The sequence below is a fragment of the Schistocerca piceifrons genome, chromosome 3 (genome assembly GCF_021461385.2).
Source record: "Schistocerca piceifrons isolate TAMUIC-IGC-003096 chromosome 3, iqSchPice1.1, whole genome shotgun sequence".
Taxonomy (NCBI): domain Eukaryota; kingdom Metazoa; phylum Arthropoda; class Insecta; order Orthoptera; family Acrididae; genus Schistocerca; species Schistocerca piceifrons.
Window position 1 is genome coordinate 131,681,863 of NC_060140.1, and position 22,723 is coordinate 131,704,585.

At 44.9% G+C, this 22,723-nt stretch overlaps 1 protein-coding gene across 1 annotated transcript in view; it reads left to right on the forward strand.

Annotated features, from left to right (window-relative positions):
• Window positions 1–22,723, forward strand: part of LOC124788463 (facilitated trehalose transporter Tret1-like) — a 73,548-nt gene that overhangs the window by 10,640 nt on the left and 40,185 nt on the right. Inside the window, exon 2 of the mRNA XM_047255733.1 lies at window positions 1,085–1,383. Within this exon, the coding sequence (XP_047111689.1) occupies window positions 1,085–1,383 (299 nt within the window). The remainder of the gene's footprint in view (window positions 1–1,084; window positions 1,384–22,723) is intronic.

Here is a 22,723-nt window from a genome sequence, read left to right on the forward strand (position 1 = left end):
CAAAGCCGTGAATTTGCCAGGAGTAAATGTGTGGTGTGGGTTGTCCTACCGGGGCTTGATTGGGCCATTCTTCTTTGGCGGCACAGTTACCGGTGAAGTGTACCTTCGGAAGCTTCAGACACCCATTTTACCTGCCATCCGAGACTTGTGTGGAGACGGAAGAGTTTACTTTCAACAAGATGGTGCCCCAGCCCACTACCAAAATCGTGTTAGGGCGTACCTCGACGAAAACCTACCAGGAAGATGGCTAGGCCGTAGAGGTGCTGTGAAGTATCCACCACGTTCCCCAGACCTAACTCCTCTGGACTTTTACCTGTAGGGAACATTAAAGGACGTTTATCGACAAAAGCCACGCACATTGGATGAACTTCGAGAATCCATCGTACATTCATGTGCAAATATCCAACTGAACACGTTGCAGTCAGTAGTTCGTGCTGCAGTTCGAAGGCATCGTTTGTGTGTGGATTTTAATGGTGACCATTTCGAACACCTACAGTGATATATTTAAGTTGGACTTTAAGCTACACTTTCACCAAAAATGAGACAACTCCGTCAATTAGCTTGCAAGTTATGGGCTTTTTAAACAGTGGGTACATTTTTTGGACCCCTCTGTATAAAATGAACTGCAAATAAAAAATGACAATCAATAAATAAACCTATAGCAATCGGTATATCAACATGCAAACCAAAAACTCTTGGAACTTACGCACCAGTTTAATAATTAATATTTGACTCCCAAAAGCGTCTGGCGTTGGTTACGTTTGGTTGTGTTCTGACACTGGCTGTTTACGTATGTGATATCTTCCTATATATGCAGTAGCTGACGTATCCCCACCCACCAACGGTTCAAGTATCCATACACAGCGATCTCTCGTCCCATTTGTGCCTTGACAACGACTGGGTATTAACCAGCCGATATGTCGGCGGTTATCAAGAACAGATGACAGAGACTAGTAGATGCGACATCATAAGTTGGCCTCTATCACAACGCAGGCATCACTGCCCACAGTCTCGGCGAGGTGACCAGTAAACCGCGCAAAACGCAGTCCACGTGCAGTAGCAGGATCGTTTGGTGTGTGCGCAGGTGCGACGTGCCGATGCTGAACGGCGGCGGCGGGCGGCTGCAGCTGGTGGCGGCGGCGCACAAGGAGCCGGCGGCGGCGCTGCTGGGCCCGGTGCCGCCCCCGCAGCCGCCCCCGCCCCCGCAGGCGGACAGGAGGCTCGCGTGGCGCCGGCTGCGCGCGGAGCTGCTGGTGGCGGGCGCCTGCTTCCTGCTCACCGTCGTCAACGGCTTCCCCATCGGCTTCTCGGCCGTGCTGCTGCCGCAGCTGCGCTCCAACTCCTCCTCGCTGCCCACCTCGGACGACATGTGCTCCTGGATAGGTGAGCACCGCCTCTCGCCTCTCTCACAACGTTTTCCCTGCCCCTTACTAATGCGAATGAGTGATAGATCGGCTTAGGCCTGGAGTCCCTGTCCCACATTCACATAATGCTTGCTTTCCCTAAACGGACTACGGTATATGGAGGTATAAAAATACTTATTTTTTTGTCAAGAAACTGAAAAACACAAACCGACGAAATTGGGCGAGTATGATGCGCAGTAGTGTCCAGGCCGTAGGTGACAATGTATGTGCATGTAACCCAGACATATGAACAAATAAATATCGGAAAAGGTATTATCCAACTATTACCACCCACTTTTTTTTTGTCACGATTACGCCTTGCGAAATTTGATATTGGTGGAAATTCATTCTTTTGCAGAAGAAAAAATGTGAGCAATTTATTAAGAACTTCATTGAGGAAACATTAAGTATGGCTAAATCCGAGAAGTTGAATAAGATTTCATTTGTCACTGACCGAAGGGCTAATACTCTCTTACAGAGAGAGAAAAAGATGTACCACGAAGGATTTATCCGAATGGGACGATTATCATTGGATGAGATGTACGTGTACAGACAAACAATTTCAGAAAAATTTGTTGATATATTCAAGAGAAAGAGTTTCACAAATTGAGCAAGTCAGTAACGCGTTGGTCAACCTCTGGCCATTATGCAAGCAGTTATTCGACTTCGCATTTATTGATAGCGTTGTTCCCGAGGGATTACTGTGCCAAACTCTGCCCAACTGGCGCGCTAGATTGTCAAAATCCCGAAATGGTTCGAGGTCCCTGTTCATAATGCTCCAAACTTTCTCAGTTGGGGAGAGATTGCTCGTCGTTACTGGACAAGATAGGGTTTGGCAAGCACGAAGACAAGCATGAGAAACTCTTACCATGCGGAGGCGGTCATTACCTTGCTGAAATGTAATCGCAGAATGCCTTGCATGACGGGCAACGAAACGGAGCTTAGAATATCGTCGGCATAGCGCTGTGTTGTAACGGCGCCGTGGATGATACCCAAGGTGTTCTGCTATGAACTGAAATGGCGCCCCGCACCATCACTCCTGGCTGTAGGGCCGTATGGCGGGCGGCAGTCAGACTGATATCCATCCGTTGCTTGCGGCCCCTCCAGACACGTTTCCGCTGGTCATCGGGGTTAATTTCGAAGCGGGACTCATTACTTCAGACTGTTCTACTCCAGTCAATGCGATTCCACGCCGAAGACGTATCTCAAGACGCCACAGCGGTGGGATACCAATCTCACTGTTGCCCGCCATACGGCCTGACAACTAGGAGTGATGGTCCGGAGTGCCATTTCATCTCACAGCAGGACGCTTTGTTGTCATCCGCTTCATCTTTACAGTACAGTAGTACCTCGACGATATTCTAGCCTGTTTTGTTGCCCTTCTTGCCAGTCCACCCTGGGCATACATTTCAGCAAGATAATGCCTGCCACCACACAGCTGAGAGTTTCTAATGCTTGTCTTCGTTGCTGCTAAATCTTACCTTGGCCAGCAAATCTGAAGCACCTCTCCCCAACTTAGAACTTTGGGCAGGCCCCTCAAGCTCCCTCGGCATTTAACTATCAAACGCTCCAATCAGACAGAATGTGGTACGATTTCTCTCAGAAGGACGTCCAAAAACTCTGTCAATCTAAGCCAACCCTAATAACTGCTTGGATAAGGGCCACAGGTCGACCAACACGTTACTGAATTGCTCAGTTTGCAAAGCTCTTTCTCTTCAATAAATGAAGCAGTTTTTCTGAAACTGTAATCTTTCATTTTTCTGTTGATGTACGTCAATTGTACCGATTCCCGTCCTGTTCGGATAGTGCTGCGTCGTTTTATTTTTTCTTAGAGGCTATACAAGAAGCATTGCAATCCTTTCAGCATTACGCATGCATTACACTTGTTTAGAACAAAGCCCACAAGCATATTTTCGACGACAGTGATTTGAAAAATGAAGTCGGAATGGTTTACTGCATAACTTACGCTACCAAAGATACTGCTCGTTTCGTGAAGAAAACTGTTGACTTGAATTCGATACAGAGAGGCTTGGAACATGAAACAGTCTGTTTAAAATGCTACAGCATGTAGCTTGGCAATACGATAAAATCATGGAAGTTATTGCGGAGAAGGCAATATGGGATGTACGACAAACGTATCCGTTAGGACAGTGGGACGAAATTTGGCGTTAATGGGCTACTGTGGCAAACGACTGACCCGACGCGACTTCCGTTGCTAACAGCACGACATCGCCTGCAGCGCCTCTCCAGGGCTCGTGACCATATCAGTTGGACTCTTTACTACTGGGGAACGGTCGCCTGGTTAGATGAGTCCCGATTTCAGTTTGTAAGAGCTGACGATAGGATTCGAGTGTGGCGCAGACCGCGCGAAGACATGGATCGAAGTTGTCAACAAGGCATCGTGCAAGCTGGTGGTGGCTCCAGAATGGTGTGGGCTGTGTTTACACAGAACGGATTGGGGCCTCTGGTCCGACTGAACCGTTCATTGACTGGAAATGGTTACGTTCGGCCACTGCGAGACCATTTGCAGTCTTTCGTGGACTTCATGGTCTTAAACAACGACGGAACTTTTACGGATGACAATGCGACATGTCACCGGGCCTCATTTGTTTCCGATTGGTTTGAAGAACATTCTGGACAATTCGAGCGAATGATTTGGCCACAAAAATCACCCGACATGAATCCCATCGAACATTTATGGGACATAGTCGAGAGTTCAGTTCGTCCACAAAATCCTGCACCGGGAACATCTTCGTTGTTGCGGGCGGCTGTAGAGGCAGTATGGCTCAGTACTTCTGCCGTGAACTTCCAACGCCTTGTTGAGTCTATACCACCTAGAGCTAGTGCACTACGCCGGGAAAAACGGCATCCGTCACCACATTAGAAAGTATCCCATGTCTTTTGTCAAAAAAACATCACACGAATATTTTCCCTATTCATCTGCATTAAATTAAATTTTTCTACTTTCAAAGTAAGTTGCTGCACTTCACAACAAGTAGAACAAAGTCATCCGGTATCCTCTACAGTCAGTCATCGACGACACTTTCCCGGAAATCAGTCGCAGATGTACATGAAAGGAACCTCCACGAAGATTGCAATAAGAGAAGAACAATAAATGAGTAGCAATCGCGTGTAGCGTGGGTAATGTCGGAAAACGCTAGGAAGTGCGCTGACGGCAGATCCTTTCACAACCGGTCTCCATTTAGATGAACTGCATTCCGACCGGTCTTTCTCAAGACAATTTGTTTTTATTTCCATAAACATCGAGGCATTTTACCGAGAGAAAGAAGTTTTAGTAGCAAATTTATGTCAAAAATATACATGTGACATTCTGTTAGTCCAGGATACACGCTGGGGAAGTACTAAAAACCGTCCAAGAATTGCTGGTATGGAATAAATACTGGAAAGGCCTCGCGACAAATACGGCAGTGCCATCTTTCCCAAACCTAACGTGAATATCACATCAACCTCACAGACTGAAGACAACATCGAGCTCCTCACACTGTGAGCTCCATTATTCTGTGAAACATCGGTCTACAGACCGCCCGATGCCAATTTCAGCATTAAAACACCAGCCAACTTCAACGATCAGGACGTGTTCTTAGTCATAGGCGACTTCAATTGCAGAAGCACATCATGGGGATACCCAGATACCGACACAAACAGTGTAGAAACATGGACTGAGGCTCATGACCTACATCTGATCCATGATCCGAAGCTCCCACCTTCTTTTAACAGTGGCATGTGGAAAAGAGGGTACAACCCAGGCAACATCTTTGTTTCTTCAAAGGTAGCTGTACAATGTACGACGACTGTAGGAGAGCCCATCCGCCGTACCCAACATAGACCTGTCATATGCACTGTGAATCCTGAAGAGGTACAATTCGAGAGGAGGTTTAAATTCAAGATGACTGACAGGCAGAAGTTCAGTGAAGGGTTTGACTCAAAAGTGATAAACATTCCACCGCAACCTGAAATGTACGAAAACTTCATCAAATGCGTCCAAAAAGTTTCGAGGAAAGCTATTCCGAGAGGATGCAGAACTCAGTATGTTCCAGCCATGTGCAGCGATGACAAATTGTTGTTAGAAATAAACGAAACTCTGTATGATTAGGATCCATTTGCAGAAGAAACTATCCAAGCTGGTGAAATACTCCTGCAAGCCATTTCAGCAACTCGCAAGGTCAAGTGCAGTAACCTGGTAGAAAACCTCGAAATGAAGCTGAACAGTAGACAACCCTGAAAACTGCATAAAATCCTGAGTGGCGACCCTGTAAAGTCTCAAGACAATTTTACGAGTGTGACTCTTCATAAAGTGACAACCCGGCTCCTGCAGAACGGCAAAATAAAAGGAAGGACGCCCAAAGAAGCTCTTCAGCGCGACCCAGAAACAGAGCATCATTTTCTTAGGGACCCCCTCTCCATGGCTGAACTCGAAGCTGCCATCTCCAGTTTGAAGATGCATAAAGCAGCAGTTGTCGATGATCTTATGGTTGAACAGGTAAAGAACTTCGGCTGTAAAACGATGGAGTGGCTACTAAACCAATGAACACATCTGTCGCCAAGCTACACATCCCCAAAATGTGGCGGAAGTCTCGAATCATTGCAATACTTATACCTGGAAGGGAACAAAACGACTAAACAAATTTTCGACCTATCTCCCTTTTATGCCACACCTTCAAGATATTAGAACGGTTGATACTTAACCGAATCATTGCCACTCTAGAAGTGAAGTTTATCCCACAACAAGCAGGCTTTCGTGCTGGCAAATCATGCTGTAGTCAGGTCTTGAATCGAACCCAGCACGTCGAGGACAGTTTTGAGCGTGATGAGATTACTGGAGTCGCTTTTGTTGATCTAACAGTTGCATACGACGATTTGAATCATAGGAAAAAGTTAAAGAAACCTCTCTAAGGACTACATCCCGTATCAGCACCTTCCTTCAGAACAGAAGATTCCAAGTTTCAATACAGGATAGGAGGCGTAGACGGCGAACGCAGAAGAACGGTCTCCCCAAGGCAGCGTGCTTGCTCCAGCACCGTACAATCTGTACACAAATGATCAGCCAATATCAGCAAGTACTAGGCTCTTCACCTATGCCGATGACACAGCAGTAGCTGTTCAGGGGCCAACCTTTAAAGAAGTAGAGGGAAAACTGTCTCTAGCAATGTATGAACTCTCCAAGTACTATGACGCCAACCACCTGAAGCCCAATCCCAGTAAAACTCAAGTGAGTTCCTTCCACTTACGAAACACGGAAGCGCAGCAAAAGCTGGACACCCCATGGCGAGGAGAGCAACTGAAACATTGCCCAACACCAGTCTACCTAGGTGTCACACTGGACAGGACTCTAACGTACAGGCAGCAATGCCTAAACGTGAAACAGAAAGTCATTCTCGCAATGGGATGCTTAAGAAGATGATTGGCAGCAGCTGTGGAGCAAACCCGCACCTCCTAAGTACTTCTGCATTTGCGCTTTGTGTATCAGCCGCTGAGTATGCTGCTCCTGAGTCGAACGCTTCAGCATATGCTAAGCAAGTCGATATTGCGCTCAACGATACTGCTAGGATCGTCTCAGGATGCCTTAAGCCAACACCAGTGCAGAAATTGTGTCCGATTGCTGGACTAGTCCTACCCAACATCCGGAGAATGATCGCCGACACCTCTGTATGGTCATCAGGCAGCAAGATCCCGCCTTAAATCCCGCAACCGATACCTTGCTAGGACTGCACCACTGGAGAGAGCACCAGAGACAATTCGTCTTGCAATATGGAAGTTCTCGCTGCCCGCAGACGTCTCACCAAAAGAAGACCTAGCTCCTGGCGCAAACCTAAAAAGCCCTGTGTGGAGGTCCCTCAACGGCGTCCCCCAATGCAAGACGAACCTGAAGAAATGAGGAATCCTTCCACCGAGCGCAGACACCTATTGCGACTGCGGGGCTGAAGAATATCCAAGCCTCCTACTTGTATGCCCCTTCCTGGGCAACCCGTGCACAATACAAGATGTTAACGAAAGAAATGACAAAGCTGTCGCAGCTGATATTTTTTGGAAATTCTGACCGGACACCGAAATGAATGAACGAGTAGCAGATTGCTGGTCACCCTATCCGTCATAGCCTACAGAGAACATGAGCAGTGCTATTATTTTTCCTTGACGCTGCTGATGATACCATTGTCTTTTATGAACACTCGCCTACTAGAACCATATACTGAGTTCTGTTACTTACTGTCTTCTAACCAACGACATGTCAGAGGATCAGATAATAAAGTTAGATCATCAGATGAGATTAAAAAATAAAAAAAGAAAGAAGACAGAGATTAACAGAATCGATGGAACGTGGAAAGCTTCGGTAGTGCTAACAATGTGACACGAACACTGGTCCCTGGTTCACTGTTGGACAGGAAGAAGACGGCTGAGATATGCAGATCACGAAGCTATGCCGATGATAACACGTAGAGCTTTTATCTAGTCTAAGGAAGAAGGAGATGGGGAAATATTTAGTAGTATGCAAAGTACTACTACGATGATGGACATACCAATTTCTGTATTAATGAAAGGCAGCTGCAGTTGCCGATACGTACGTTACTTCAGTCCATTGCCGGTTTCGGCTTTCGCATCCCGGTTACTTTTAAGTGGATGAACATTGCTTCAGAACAGCACAACAACCACTTGAAAATGGCCTGGTTGACTCCCTAACCCAATCGTGTGAAGTATGTATCATTAACTGGAGCGGCATTTCATTAACTGAATATTCAGATGAAGGAGAACAGCACCCTCTGCACATGGAGGAATTTAATAAGTTTAATATTGCACTTGTGAAATGATGATATATGTTTGATAAATGAGGAAGGATATCGAGGACAACAGTGTCTATGAAACCGAGGAGGACAGCAGAGCATGTGTGTAGCCTGCCCGGTCACAGTCATCCTGAATTAGGATACAAATGACCTATACGATCCAACAACCTGTTGTTAGATAGATATTATACACATGCATTCAGGGCCAACTCTAATCGTCTAAAGTTTTTTTTTTTTTTTTTTTTTTTTTTTTTTTTTTTTTTTTTTTTATGCCGTGTTGAGCTACATTCAGCGCCTAGTAACATCACTGCTCTGCACAGCGGCAATGTGGGTTGCCTACAAAGAATACAAAGAAGGTCATCTTTTCCTGTCTAGAGTCCACAGTACGAAAGATAACGGATCGTGCTGAATGAAGTCAAGAGATACATGTTGTGAGACGGAATTATAGCAAGTGTCCTTAATTTTTGTCCTCGTAGGTGACTGCTTATAAAGAGTGGATCTCTATCATATAATCGACAAAGTATCCATCAGCAATCAGCATTCGAATATCATAAATGCAAAACATGATCGTGTGTAAAGTCACAAATAATGAGTGATTATCTTTCGGATGTTAACAATCTACAGCATCGTGTGACTGTTTGGGTGCTGTGTTCAGTTGCTCAACACGACTTCCTGCGTCAAGTAGGAAGCTGCGTTTTCTTCTACTGCAGATGCTACTGAATCATTTCCACATACTCTGTCCAAGTGTAGAGCTTAGAGCTAGAAGCCAGCAGATAACAAAGATGAACTACCACTTTTTCTGTAAGCCTCGAACTAAAATCAACTCGTGGCCTGATGACTAACATGAGCAAGAAATGCACTGTAAATGTCACAAAGCCGAACATAATTAGTTGTTAACACGTTTGTTTATGTGTCATTCACGCCGAACATGATACTCGCCAACGATATCCCCATAAGAGAGGATGACAGGATGCTTTGCATCAATCAATATCGCTACTATGAAATGTGACAGACAGCAGTCTCATTTGGTGGCGTGCACGAGATTTGATAAAGTTTCAGCTCTTGGTTGAGATGCTCATTACGAAATACAATTATGAAGGAAGTGGAGCGGTTTCCACAATATTACCAGCAATCTGTAAAAGGATACTGTTGCGCTCTTTATCTGGTTTATGCACATTTTGTATTTTTATGTACTTACGAAGAGCTATCTGTCAATATACGAGGGTCGTCCAGAAAGTAAGTTCCGATCGGTAGCTAAATGGAAACCACTGTGTAAACCAGAAACGTTTTATTTGCAACAGTTAGGTGCAACTTCCATATACTTCTCTACATAGTCGCCGCTCCATCTTCGAGTTCTGTCGTAGTGTTGTATCAACTTTCCATTTCCTCGTGATAGAAAGCAGCCGCCTGTACTTTCGGCCAGTTATCTCCAGTGGTCTGTAGCTCGTTGTCTGTGGAAAAAGTTTATCTTCACAGCCAGCGGTTCCCGCGAGCAGAGGTGAGACTCAAGGGGAGCCAATTACGGGCTGTATAGTGGGTGATCACTCCCATCGGAAACGCTGCAGGAGCGTCTTCATTGCCCGTGCAGTGTGCGGCCGAGAATTGGCATGAAGAAGGAACTGCTCGACAGTTGTGTTATGTGGACTACATGACATGGGCGAAATCTCTAACCAGGCTCTCATATTTGGTGCGAGACGCTATTCCCTACGCATCTTTACGTGCTCACTGTTCACTCAAAACTGAACAGAGCGACGCGACACGATCTACGGGCATACTAGAGACACTGCCCAACACATCTGCGCAAAGCTTTACCGGATTTTCCCAGTGGTTTCCATTTCGCGACCGATCGGAACTTACTTTCTGGACAACCCTCGTAACTAAGTGTAAATAGGTTGTTCAATTGTTCCTTATAACGATCGAGAGGTGTTGTCATACTACAGACAACAGCAATTTCAATGAGAAATTTTATCTCATAATTGCCTCATTAATCTTCTTAAGTACATTTTGTATATACACTCCTGGAAATGGAAAAAAGAACACATTGACACCGGTGTGTCAGACCCACCATACTTGCTCCGGACACTGCGAGAGGGCTGTACAGGCAATGATCACACGCACGGCACAGCGGACACACCAGGAACCGCGGTGTTGGCCGTCGAATGGCGCTAGCTGCGCAGCATTTGTGCACCGCCGCCGTCAGTGTCAGCCAGTTTGCCGTGGCATACGGAGCTCCATCGCAGTCTTTAACACTGGTAGCATGCCGCGACAGCGTGGACGTGAACCGTATGTGCAGTTGACGGACTTTGAACGAGGGCGTATAGTGGGCATGCGGGAGGCCGGGTGGACGTACCGCCGAATTGCTCAACACGTGGGGCGTGAGGTCTCCACAGTACATGGATGTTGTCGCCAGTGGTCGGCGGAAGGTGCACGTGCCCGTCGACCTGGGACCGGACCGCAGCGACGCACGGATGCACGCCAAGACCGTAGGATCCTACGCAGTGCCGTAGGGGACCGCACCGCCACTTCCCAGCAAATTAGGGACACTGTTGCTCCTGGGGTATCGGCGAGGACCATTCGCAACCGTCTCCATGAAGCTGGGCTACGGTCCCGCACACCGTTAGGCCGTCTTCCGCTCACGCCCCAACATCGTGCAGCCCGCCTCCAGCGGTGTCGCGACAGGCGTGAATGGAGGGACGAATGGAGACGTGTCGTCTTCAGCGATGAGAGTCGCTTCTGCCTTGGTGCCAATGATGGTCGTATGCGTGTTTGGCGCCGTGCAGGTGAGCGCCACAATCAGGACTGCATACGACCGAGGCACACAGGGCCAACACCCGGCATCATGGTGTGGGGAGCGATCTCCTACACTGGCCGTACACCACTGGTGATCGTCGAGGGGACACTGAATAGTGCACGGTACATCCAAACCGTCATCGAACCCATCGTTCTACCATTCCTAGACCGGCAAGAGAACTTGCTGTTCCAACAGGACAATGCACGTCCGCATGTATCCCGTGCCACCCAACGTGCTCTAGAAGGTGTAAGTCAACTACCCTGGCCAGCAAGATCTCCGGATCTGTCCCCCATTGAGCATGTTTGGGACTGGATGAAGCGTCGCCTCACGCGGTCTGCACGTCCAGCACGAACGCTGGTCCAACTGAGGCGCCAGGTGGAAATGTCATGGCAAGGCGTTCCACAGGACTACATCCAGCATCTCTACGATCGTCTCCATGGGAGAATAGCAGCCTGCATTGCTGCGAAAGGTGGATATACACTGGACTAGTGCCGACATTGTGCATGCTCTTTTGCCTGTGTCTATGTGCCTGTGGTTCTGTCAGTGTGATCATGTGATGTATCTGACCCCAGGAATGTGTCAATAAAGTTTCCCCTTCTTGGGACAATGAATTCACGCTGTTCTTATTTCAATTTCCAGGAGTGTATTTTCCTTAGGCTTACATTCAACGTTGCTTTCGTTTCTGATAAGGATCCGCCACCCAGTGCAACTCACTGTCTTCTAATACTCAAAAAATTTTCACGCTATTCACATAGCACAGAAACTACTCCTTATGATTATTGTTTCACACGAGTCGACAATATGACACACTGTCGAAAGCCTTTCAGAAGTGGACAAAGATGTGCTGTAGTTGTTCGTATGTGTCCAATATTTAATATTCAGGGTGTCCCAGGAGAAGTACTCAGTGTTCAGGGATATGACAGGAACAATCAATCGAAGCAAAAATGTCCAATAAACGTGGCCTCTAAAATTCATACGTTAAGAGCTATGAGCACTTCTTCATCTTCAATACTATGAAGCAAAGTACTTCTGCTGCAGGCTCTTTGCTACCCATATTTTGAGATGAGGTAATATGTTCCAAAACAATAAAAACTGTGTAGTAAACAGGGGCTCCAAATACGTACCTTAAGAGCTGTGATTACTTCAAGGTAGCAAAGATGAACAATTATTCAAGCTCTTAATGCATGCACTTCAGAGTCCATGCTGACTGGAGATTTTTTTATTTTGGTCGATACTGCCACCCCCCAAAATACGGAAAGCAAAGAACTTGCAGTAGAAGAGATTTGTTTCACCGAATCGAAGATGAAGATGTGCTCATAGCTCTTAATGTATACGTTTTAGAGCCCATGTTTACTAGACATTTTGCTTCCAATGACCATTCCTGTCATACCCCTGAATATTTACCATGCCTCCTGTGACATCCTGTGTATCTTGTGTGAGAAAATGATGTGAGTTTTCAGTAGCAGTGATCACCCTTTGGTTAAAGCTTCTTTCTGTCGATAATGTCATAAAGTTCGACATTTAAAACATGTTCAGGGTTCCACGATAAACAGACAGTATCGATATTGGCCTCGTACACAAAACATTCAATTAACCGTTTTGTGCCTTGTACATCTTCAAATGGACTATACAGAACTTCCCTCTGGGCTTTCACCAAGATGGATGTGCCGTTGTAGTGCTTAGAGAACTCTGCTGGACAACTCCCGCAAAAGAAACACCACAATATATTAAATGAATACAAACAGTTCGACCTCAAAACACAATTATTTAGTGACAACTGGTTTCGGTTGGCTTTTGAACATCGTCAGACCTCGTTCCATGATGGTAGGCGGTGGCGGTGAACGGAGCAGATGTTATCATTTCACGAATGTCAACGACGTCCGAAATCGGTAACCACAAAATAAATGTTTTTTTGCGGTCGACACTATTTGTGTTCATTTAAAATACTTTGTTCAGACTGCTGTTCTCAATGAGAAATGTTCTCAGAAATTACTGTAATATCGGTTGTCTTTTCGTCACGTAAACAAGGATGACGATGCATTACACCCTCAGACTGGCACTTGACAGGAGCAGTGTTTATTTATTTATTTATTTACTTTATTTCACACCATTTACACCATTGGAGCTTATTAGCTAGATGGCTAAAACAGTCCATACAAACCATTAATTTGTCACATATAATAATTATTTTGATAGTCTCCTAGGGTTTTCTGACAGATCCTGAAGATCACGGACAGACTGTCATCCCTACACGTCTCTTCATGCACGTTTATTAATGTGATCGATTCGTTCCAAAATAAAACGTCTAAACAATTATTGTGTGTTTCCGTTACTGAATGTGCCCCGAAACTACGCTGATTAACCACGTTCGTCTGTTGGATTTTTGGGCTCAGGATACAACATGAGGAATCCTTCACTGAGGCAATCAATTCAGCATTTCACTAAAGCGTTTCAGAATTCTCTTTAGGAAATAAAACAAGTTCTTGGTTAAAGTAGCGGTGACGTATTATCGCTTTAGCGATAGCTGCTTTTAAACCCACCATGACACACGGTTCCTGACATGAAATCATATACTTGTTCGTAGTTTGTACTCTTCCGTTCACTCACATAGCGTATTCTCTCTCGTGTAGTGCAGAACTCGCTGTCCAAGAAACAGCAATTTCAACTAGTCGCCCCCCAATAGTTGCCAGTTTTCTATTCTCGCACAGTATTACACAGTTCACCAATATTCAGCAATCTGACGTTTTTGAAATATGACTGCACAGTATCGCATGCGGAATTATTTTAGCCCATCGGAAGAAAGTCACAAAATTTTAAGTCCCAAAACTTCCGGAATTGCTGAATACAGCTGATTTCATCACTTTCCGAACCACTTAGCTTTACCAAATTACTGGAACACAAACAATAAACTCCCACGCTATTAAAGCTCAATAGCGACTCTTACAGAGAAGAGCGCACAAATCTCTCCTGCTTCCAGAACGACCGATCATTCTCCTTTCTGATTGACTGGATCGTACTGTAGCGAATCAGCTTCATAGCACTACGCGGTCAGTACGGTAATTTCTCTGCGTGACCAAAGCTCAACTCAGAATCTAATTTAATCACTTTCCGAATTTCGTATTTTCCTAAAAGCAAATAAACTAAAAATAATTACTTGTGTCAAGGACGGAATTGTTATTGTTGTTGTTGTTGTTGTTGTTGTTGTGGTCTTCAGTCCAGAGACTGGTTTGATGCAGCTCTCCATGCTACTCTATGCTGTGCAAGCTTCTTCATCTCTCAGGATGGAATTAAAGACTTTATTTTTATAATCATTAAACTAGCTACTTTACAATAGGCTTCGTGAGCCACCATTACATAATGTGATTCAGGCGCTCATTCGTCATTAATTATTAACAAATTCCAAGATTTACACGTCGCATTTTCCTTTTGTCTTGGCAGAATATTTTGTATATTATGAATGAAAAACACACGACACTGGTGTACTGTTCTATAATATGTATTATTTTACAAATCGGGTGTCGGTGTATCTTGAGGTACAAAGATTTTATACAGGGTGGTCAGAAACAGATTGAATAGCTTGTAATGGTATTGCAGGGAAGGTTAAACTGAGAAATAATTTCTAAGAAAAATAATCGATACTTTGCACCGTTTCTGAGTTAATTAGAATAGAATTTAGCCAAACAGCCCGTTTCGCGCGAAAATTCAAGCAGCCAGTCAGATACAATTAGTGTCAGTTCTCAAAGCGTAGACGACAGTCCATAACATGCTCAACCTTTGGCTCGGGTTCTATCGTTACTACCGTCGCACGTCCAGTTTTTATATAGCTCTTTTGTTCGGGTTTAGGAAACCAGGTGAAGTACGCGTTTGGTGACACAATCTCTTGCGGACCGCTTAAATTCACATGCAAACTGGCTAAATTCAATGCTATTTAATTCGGAAACGACGCAAAGTATCAAATTTTTTTCCTAATTATTTATCAGCACAACCCGTCCTGAAACACCCTTACGATGTTTTCAGATTGTTTCTCACCACCCTGCATATCTCTCTAAATGAAGATGACGTAACTATAATAAAAATAAATAATAGATACTATAGAGTATTACTCCAGTATAGTGTGTTTCTTTTTTTATGTTGAATAACATAAAAAATTGAAAATAATAATGCCCAGCAACTACAAACATTAGTTGCTACCTCTAAACTGAAAACATTACGTAACTTATCCTGTTAGGAAGGAAATACTATTTAATTATCCATTTAGCCAGAAAGCGTTCAGTTTAAGCCATTCTCTGATGCCATTAAAAAATCGTTTTAACGTTTCACGAAGGTACTTATAATGGAAGGCTGTGAAATCTAGGTTTAAGATAAATTTGAATTTCTCAGAAAGTATTTCCAATACAGAACTGAAACTGGTACGTTATTATCTATTTTTGTGCGTTATTTAAACGGTCTGGAAAGCGTACGTGTGTATGACAGACTGCGACCGGTGACTACAGAAACAACAGATGGCAACTTTCCAGTGAGGGAAGTTATTCTCTGTGGCATCGCGCCACTAAGATAAACCTTACATCTTCCTAATCATCACTATGTCACCTCTGATTTTGATAACCAATAATTTGGTCATTTCTGAGCTGTTACGATTGGTGGCTGTGCTATGATCTAAGCCTCCGTGGTATGGTATTTCAGCAAGATACGGCAAGACCTCGTGTTCCCCGTATTTCCACACGTGACTCGATACACGGAGTGTTCAAGGGTTGCTCTGGCCAACAAGTTTTCCAGGTGTCTCACCCACTGGAAACCGAGAAGTTGGCACGCCAGTGCTCGCCAGCTATTACTACTGATGACGCTGGCACGGATTGAAGCTGCGTGTAGCTGCGTCGTCTAAGCTCAGATGGAATTAGTGCCCAGCCACGTTAAGAGCCCTCGTTACTGTCAGGTGACCGCTCTGCGTACTATATTTTGCGCCCAGTATACCTGCAAACCTTCTATATGTTTAATAACATATTCTTCCATCTATATAGCATACGTATTATGAGTAAAATTCCGTTGTTTGCTATCCTTCTTGGTATCGAATGAAGCAACAAGTTTACTGTTACCAGTCACTGCTTATTTATATCCACAGAGTTTCGAAAATTTATAACATCCATCATTCAGTAAATTAACATGTTTTAGTACGACGCGTATGTGTTGTGTTATGACGTTGGAGTAACCTGGGGTACTGCATAGTGGAAAAATAAAACCAGTATTTCGGAACTAAAAACTAAACGCATGTCTAAATGTGAAAATAAAACTGCTAAAATAGATCTTATAATTAAACGTTTCCCTGAGACATTGAAGTCTCTTAATTATCTACGATAATGATCCAAGCAGAAGGAATGAATTAAAATTTTTACTGCGGCCAGGACACGAAGCCGGGTGTTGTTGCTTGTTAGGCAGAAATGCTAACCATTACTACATCACAGCACCAAGCACCTTTGCTGCACGAAGTACCTAAGCCGAGTGCCCTCCCCAACACAAACTTCATTTCTTCTGCTTATTTTCCCTTACCTGGTCGCTACTGCCAGGGTTCCTCGACATTGCAATAGCACCCCAGCATAGGACGTAATGGGAAAGTCCGGTACCAAAGGTGATCTTATAGATTTTATGATTAAATGGTCCCATGAGACATTTAAGTCTTTTCAGTAGTGACAATGTAAGGGAAAATAATCAGAAGATATGAATTGAAGTTTGTGCTGGGGACGGCACTCAACTCAGCTAGTTCGCGCAGCAATGTTGAACATCGTGCTGTGGTGGTGTAATGGTTAGCTTTTTTGCCTAGCAAGCAAGAAGACCCTAGCCGCAGCACTAATTTTAATTCATTTCTTCTGCTTCATTCATTATCGTACTAAAATAGAATATCTCCGCTGGTCACAGGCTCCTTTCTCTGCCTTTATGCAGGAACTCATTGTGGATATAAATGAACTATGACTGGTAACAGTAAATTTGTTGTTTCATTCGGTATCAATAACAGTGTAACCAAAATTGTTGATTCTCCTTGGTGTCGCAGTTTCAGTAACCAGCTGTACAGATAGGACTATGACCATTCAGGTAATGTGCCAGACCATCTCATTTGCAGCCTCTACCAGGTGGTTGGGAGAAATTTGTGCACTATCTGCTCAAAAGTGTCTGAATACCTATTAGAGGACATCAGTATGGCGTGTGTCCATCCTTGGTCTTTATGACGACCTGAAATATTTTCACTGAGGTGTGTGAATGTATGTGGACGAATTGCAGCCCATACTTCCTGAAAAGCTGAGTCGGCGTTCCAAATCATACCACAGGTGTTTGACTGGGTTCAGATCGGGCCAGTCCATTTCAAGAACGTTCTTGTCCACACACCATAGCCTCATAAATGCTACTTTATGACAGTGTGCATTTTCGTGATGATACAAACAATCGTCGTTTCCGACTTGGTCATCTGCAGTATGCAATGTGTTCACATCCTTCCGCATTTGGCGTTTTCTTAAGCGCAATAAGGGGACCACATTCTTACCACAAGAAACATTGCCATACCGTTTTCTACTGACAAAACAGTACGACCTTGTCATTTTATACTGACAGATCCTGACATCTGGTCGTCAATTCTGCATTATGTAGGGATGGCCGGATGGTTCAAGTAGTGTCGGAAGTATCGCGTTAATTTTGAACATGTGTAAAACGTGATGTTGTATTACACTACTGGACATTAAAATTCCTACACCAAGAAGAAATGCAGATGATAAACGGGTATTCATTGGACAAATATATTATTCTAGAACTGACATGTGATTACATTTTGGCGGCCGGAGTGGCTTCAGTCTGGAACCGCGCGGCCGCTGCGGTCGCAGGTTCGACCCTGCCTCGGGCATGGACGTGTGTGATGTCCTTAGGTTAGTTAGGTTTAAGTAGTTCTAAGTTATAGCCGACTGATGACCTCAGAAGTTGAGTCCCATAGTGCTCAGAGCCATTTGAACCATTTTTTATTACATTTTCACGCAATTTGGGTGCATAGATCCTCAGAAATCAGTACCCAGAGCAATTACCTCTGGCCGTAATAATAGCCTTGATACGCCTGGGCATGGAGTCAAACAGAGCTTGGGTGGCGTGTACAGGTACAGCTGCCCATGCAGCTTCAACACGATACCACAGGTCATCAGGGGCTTATTGTGACGTGCCAGTTGCTCGGCCACCATTGACCAGACGTTTTCAATTGGCGAGAGATCTGGAGAATGTGCTGGCCAGGGCAGCAGTCGAACATTTTCTGTATCCTGAAAGGTCCGTACAGGACCTGCAACATGCGGTCGTGCATTATCTTGCTGAAGTGTAGGGTATCGCAGGGATCGAATGAGGTTTAGAGCCACGGGTCGTAACACATCTGAAATGTAACGTCCACTGTTCAAAGTGCCGTCAGTGCGAACAAGAGGTGACCGAGCCGTGTAACCAATGGCACCCCATACCATCACGCCGGGTCATACGCCAGTATGGCGATGACGAATACACGCTTCCAATGTGCGTTCACCGCGATGTCGCCAAACACGGATGCGACCATCACGGTGCTGTAAACAGAACCTGGATTCATCCGAAAAAATGACGTTTTGCTATTCGTGCACCCAGGTTCGTCGTTGAGTATACTATCGCAGGCGCTCCTGTCTGTGATGCAGCGGCGTCAAGGGTAACCGCACCCATGGTCTCCGAGCTGATAGTCCATGCTGCTGCAAACGTCGTCCAACTGTTCGTCCAGATGGTTCTTGTCTTGCTAACGTCCCCATGTGTTGACTCAGGGATCGAGACGTGGCTGCACGATCCACGCGGATAGTATGCCTGTCATCTCGAGTGCTAGTGATGCGAGACTGTTGGAATCCAGCACGGCGCTCCGTATTACCCTCCTGAACCCACCGAGTCCATATTCTGCTAACAGTCATTGGATCTCGACCAACGCGAGCAGCAATGTCGCGATACGATAAACCGCAATCGCGATAAGCTACAATCCGACCTTTATCAAAGTCGGAAACGTGATGGTACGCATTTCTCCTCCTTACACGATGCATCACAACAACGTTCCACCAGGCAACGCCGGTCAACTGCTGTTTGTGTATGAGAAATCTGTTGGAAACTTTCCTCATGTCAGCATGTTGTAGGTGTCGCCACGGGCGCCAAACTTGTGTGAATGCTCTGAAAAGCTAATGATTTGCGCAACACAGCATCTTCATCCTATCGGTAGCACGTCATCTTCGTGATGTAGCGATTTTAATGGCCAGTAGTGTAAGTTTTCCGTACTGGCCTGTGGTCCACGTATCGCACGTACTTCCGTTTGATCGCCTTTCTTCATCGAACACAGTGGCGCTTCTTCTGCCGAGCCGCAGTGATGTCTGTCGCAGACGACCTTGATCCCCAGCCACTGGCGACGGCAGCAACAGCGTCTGTCGGCCTCGGAAGACAGGCGGGGTGGGGGCCCGCGGCGTGTGAGGTGTCACGCTCGCTTCCTGCGAGGCCGCGAAACAGGGTCGACGGCCCATTTAGACAAACGAGCGGCGGCCGCTAACTGCCGGCTGCTGATTGGTCGTTAACCTATAAGCGGCGCACTCTGCGACGCTGGGACGGGCGCACGTATGTGGTGTAAGGTCAGCGACGCGTCGCGGCGAGACGAGCAAGGGCGCCGTGGGACAGGCCGGCACTGGTATAGCACACCACTGCCTGCGGTCTTCACAGGCTGGGGGTGCCGGCAGCAACAAGCGACGCACTCCCTACTCATTCGTCCACTTAAGGTCGATTCACACCTAACGCTGACAAGGAGACGGCACGACAGTGGGGTCGGGGATGTGTCCGAAATTTTGTGTGGTGAAAGAGGACCCCTAACAGCTCACGTGGTTAAAATATTAGGACGCACTACCCGGAAAATCCCGAGAAAAATCGATCCAAAGTTTCTTAGATACCGTATGAGTATAAAATGTTAGTCCATTCCCGAGGCGCCGTTGGCCTACAAGGTGAGCGCTCGGACCCTTACGTCACACGTCTCGGGTTCGATTCCTCCTCCAGCACTTTTTTTTCTTCTGTTCCTTGCAAAATTGCAGCGCATTGTTACAGGAGAATCGTGAAATTAATTCCCGGGAAGATTGTATAAAAATTCATTCTATAATTCACCATCAATTATCGTCACCAACATTCCGAGACATGATTGAATATTCCTGGTTTCCCTTGAAATTATCAGAAACTCAAAACATTTTCGTAAATGTTAATGGGGCATGTTTTTGTACAGATTTATTGCAAAAGCCCTGTGATGTCGCAAGAATTATTGCATTGTTTGTTTTTACGATAATTACCACTGTGGTTCTTGTTTATAATTATTATATGTATATAAATTGAATGTTTCCCAATCGTCTTTGTTATTATGATTAAAAACCCAATGTATTTTCCTCATATACTTTACAATGAAATATGGAAAACCAACCGCCGTGAATTGTGTTGTTGGACATAAAGAATATAGTTTTTATTCAATAATGTAACTAATTTGTTAAAGATAATGTAGGTTTGGGGAAACTTTCTGAATAATTGGTGGAATAACAAAAGAAAATGAAACAGAAAAAAAAGTGCCAGAGGAGGAATCGAAACCGAGACCTCTGGCGCAATAGTCCGAGCCCTAAACATCTAGGACAGACTAACATTTTATACTGATATGGCACCTAAGAAACTTTGGATCGATTTTTCCAGGGATTTTTCCGAGTAGTGCGTCCTAATACTTTAACCACGTGAGGTGTTAGGGGTCCTCTTTCACCACACAAAATTTCTGACAAATCCCCGACCCCACGGTCGTGCCGTCTCCTTGTGAGATCTACTTATTGCTTAATTGGCATTAACTGGACTCTCTACCAATAATGTGGATGTTGTTTGTTGTTGTGGTCTTCAGTCCTGAGACTGGTTTGATGCACCTCTCCATGCTACTCTATCCTGTGCAAGCTTCTTCATCTCCCAGTACTTACTGCAACCTACGTCCTTCTGAATCTGCTTAGTGTATTCATCTCTTGGTCTCCCTCTACGATTTTTACCCTCCACGCTGCCCTCCAATGCTAAATTTGTGATCCCTTGATGCCTCAGAACATGTCCTACCAATCGATCCCTTCTTCTAGTCAAGTTGTGCCACGAAGTCCTCTTCTCCCCAATTCTATTCAATACATCCTCATTAATTATGTGATCTACCCATCTAATCTTCAGCATTCTTTTGTAGCACCACATTTCGAAAGCTTCTATTCTCTTCTTGACTAAACTATTTATCGTCCATGTTTCACTTCCATACATGGCTACACTCCATTCAAATACTTTCAGAAACGACTTCCTGACACTTAAATCAATACTCGATGTTAACAAATTTCTCTTCTTCAGAAACGCTTTCCTTGCCATTGCCAGTCTACATTTTATATCCTCTCTACTTCGACCTTCATCAGTTATTTTGCTCCCAAAATAGCAAAACTCCTTTACTACTTTAAGTGTCTCATTTCCTAATCTAACTCTCTCAGCATCACCCGATTTAATTCGACTACATTCCATTATCCTCGTCTTGCTTTTGTTGATGTTCATCTTATATCCTCCTTTCAAGAAACTGTCGAATCCGCTCAACTGCTCTTCCAAGTCCTTTGCTGTCTCTGACAGAATTGCAATGTCATCGGCGAACTTCAAAGTTTTTATTTCTTCTCCATGGATTTTAATGCCTACTCCGAATTTTTCTTTTGTTTCCTTTACTGCTTGCTCAATATACAGATTCAATAACATCGGGGATAGGCTACAACCCTGTCTCACTCCCTTCCCAACCACTGCTTCCCTTTCATGTCCCTCGACTCTTATAACTGCCATCTCGTTTCTGTACAAATTGTAAATAGCCTTTCGCTCCCTATATTTTACCCCTGCCACTTCTAGAATTTGAAAGAGAGTATTCCAGGCAACATTGTCAAAAGCTTTTTCTAAGTCTACAAATGCTAGAAACGTAGGTTTGCCTTTCCTTAATCTTTCTTCCAAGATAAGTCGTAAGGTCAGTATTGCCTCACGTGTTCCAGTGTTTCTACAGAATCCAAACTGATTTTCCCCGAGGCCGGCTTCTACCAGTTTTTTCATTCGTCTGTAAAGAATGTGGATAAAGGATGGAAAAGACCCACCATGGTTTAATAACAAAATTGGGCGGATGATGAGAAAGCAGAGGCTGTTGCGCTCTCTGTTCTCAAGGGAACGCTCAAATGACGACAAGCGAAGGTTAGCAGAGATTCTTGCGTCTGTAAAAAGATCTGTGTGCGAAGCATACAACAACTACCACAGTCACACCGTACCAAAAGATCTGGCAGAGAAACCGAGAAAACTCTTGTCTCACATAAAATCGCTAAGCTGCTCTAAAACTTCCATTCAGTCCCTTGTCGACTAGTCTAGTGTGGCAGCTGAAGAAAGCCGAAGTTTTAAATTTCACGTTCAATAAATCGTTCACACAGGAGAACCGCACAAACATACCGTCATCTGACCATCGGAGAGACTCCCGTGTAGACGGCCTAGTAACAAGCATCTCTGCTATAGAGAAAGATTTGAAAGCAAATAAATTACCAGGTCCGGATGAAATCCCAGTTCGATTTTACAAAGAGTACTCTACAGCATTGGCCCCTTTGATAGCTTGCATTTATCATGCATTTCTCGCCCAGCGCGAAGTCCCAAGTGACTGGAAAAAAGCTCAGGTGACTCCAGTA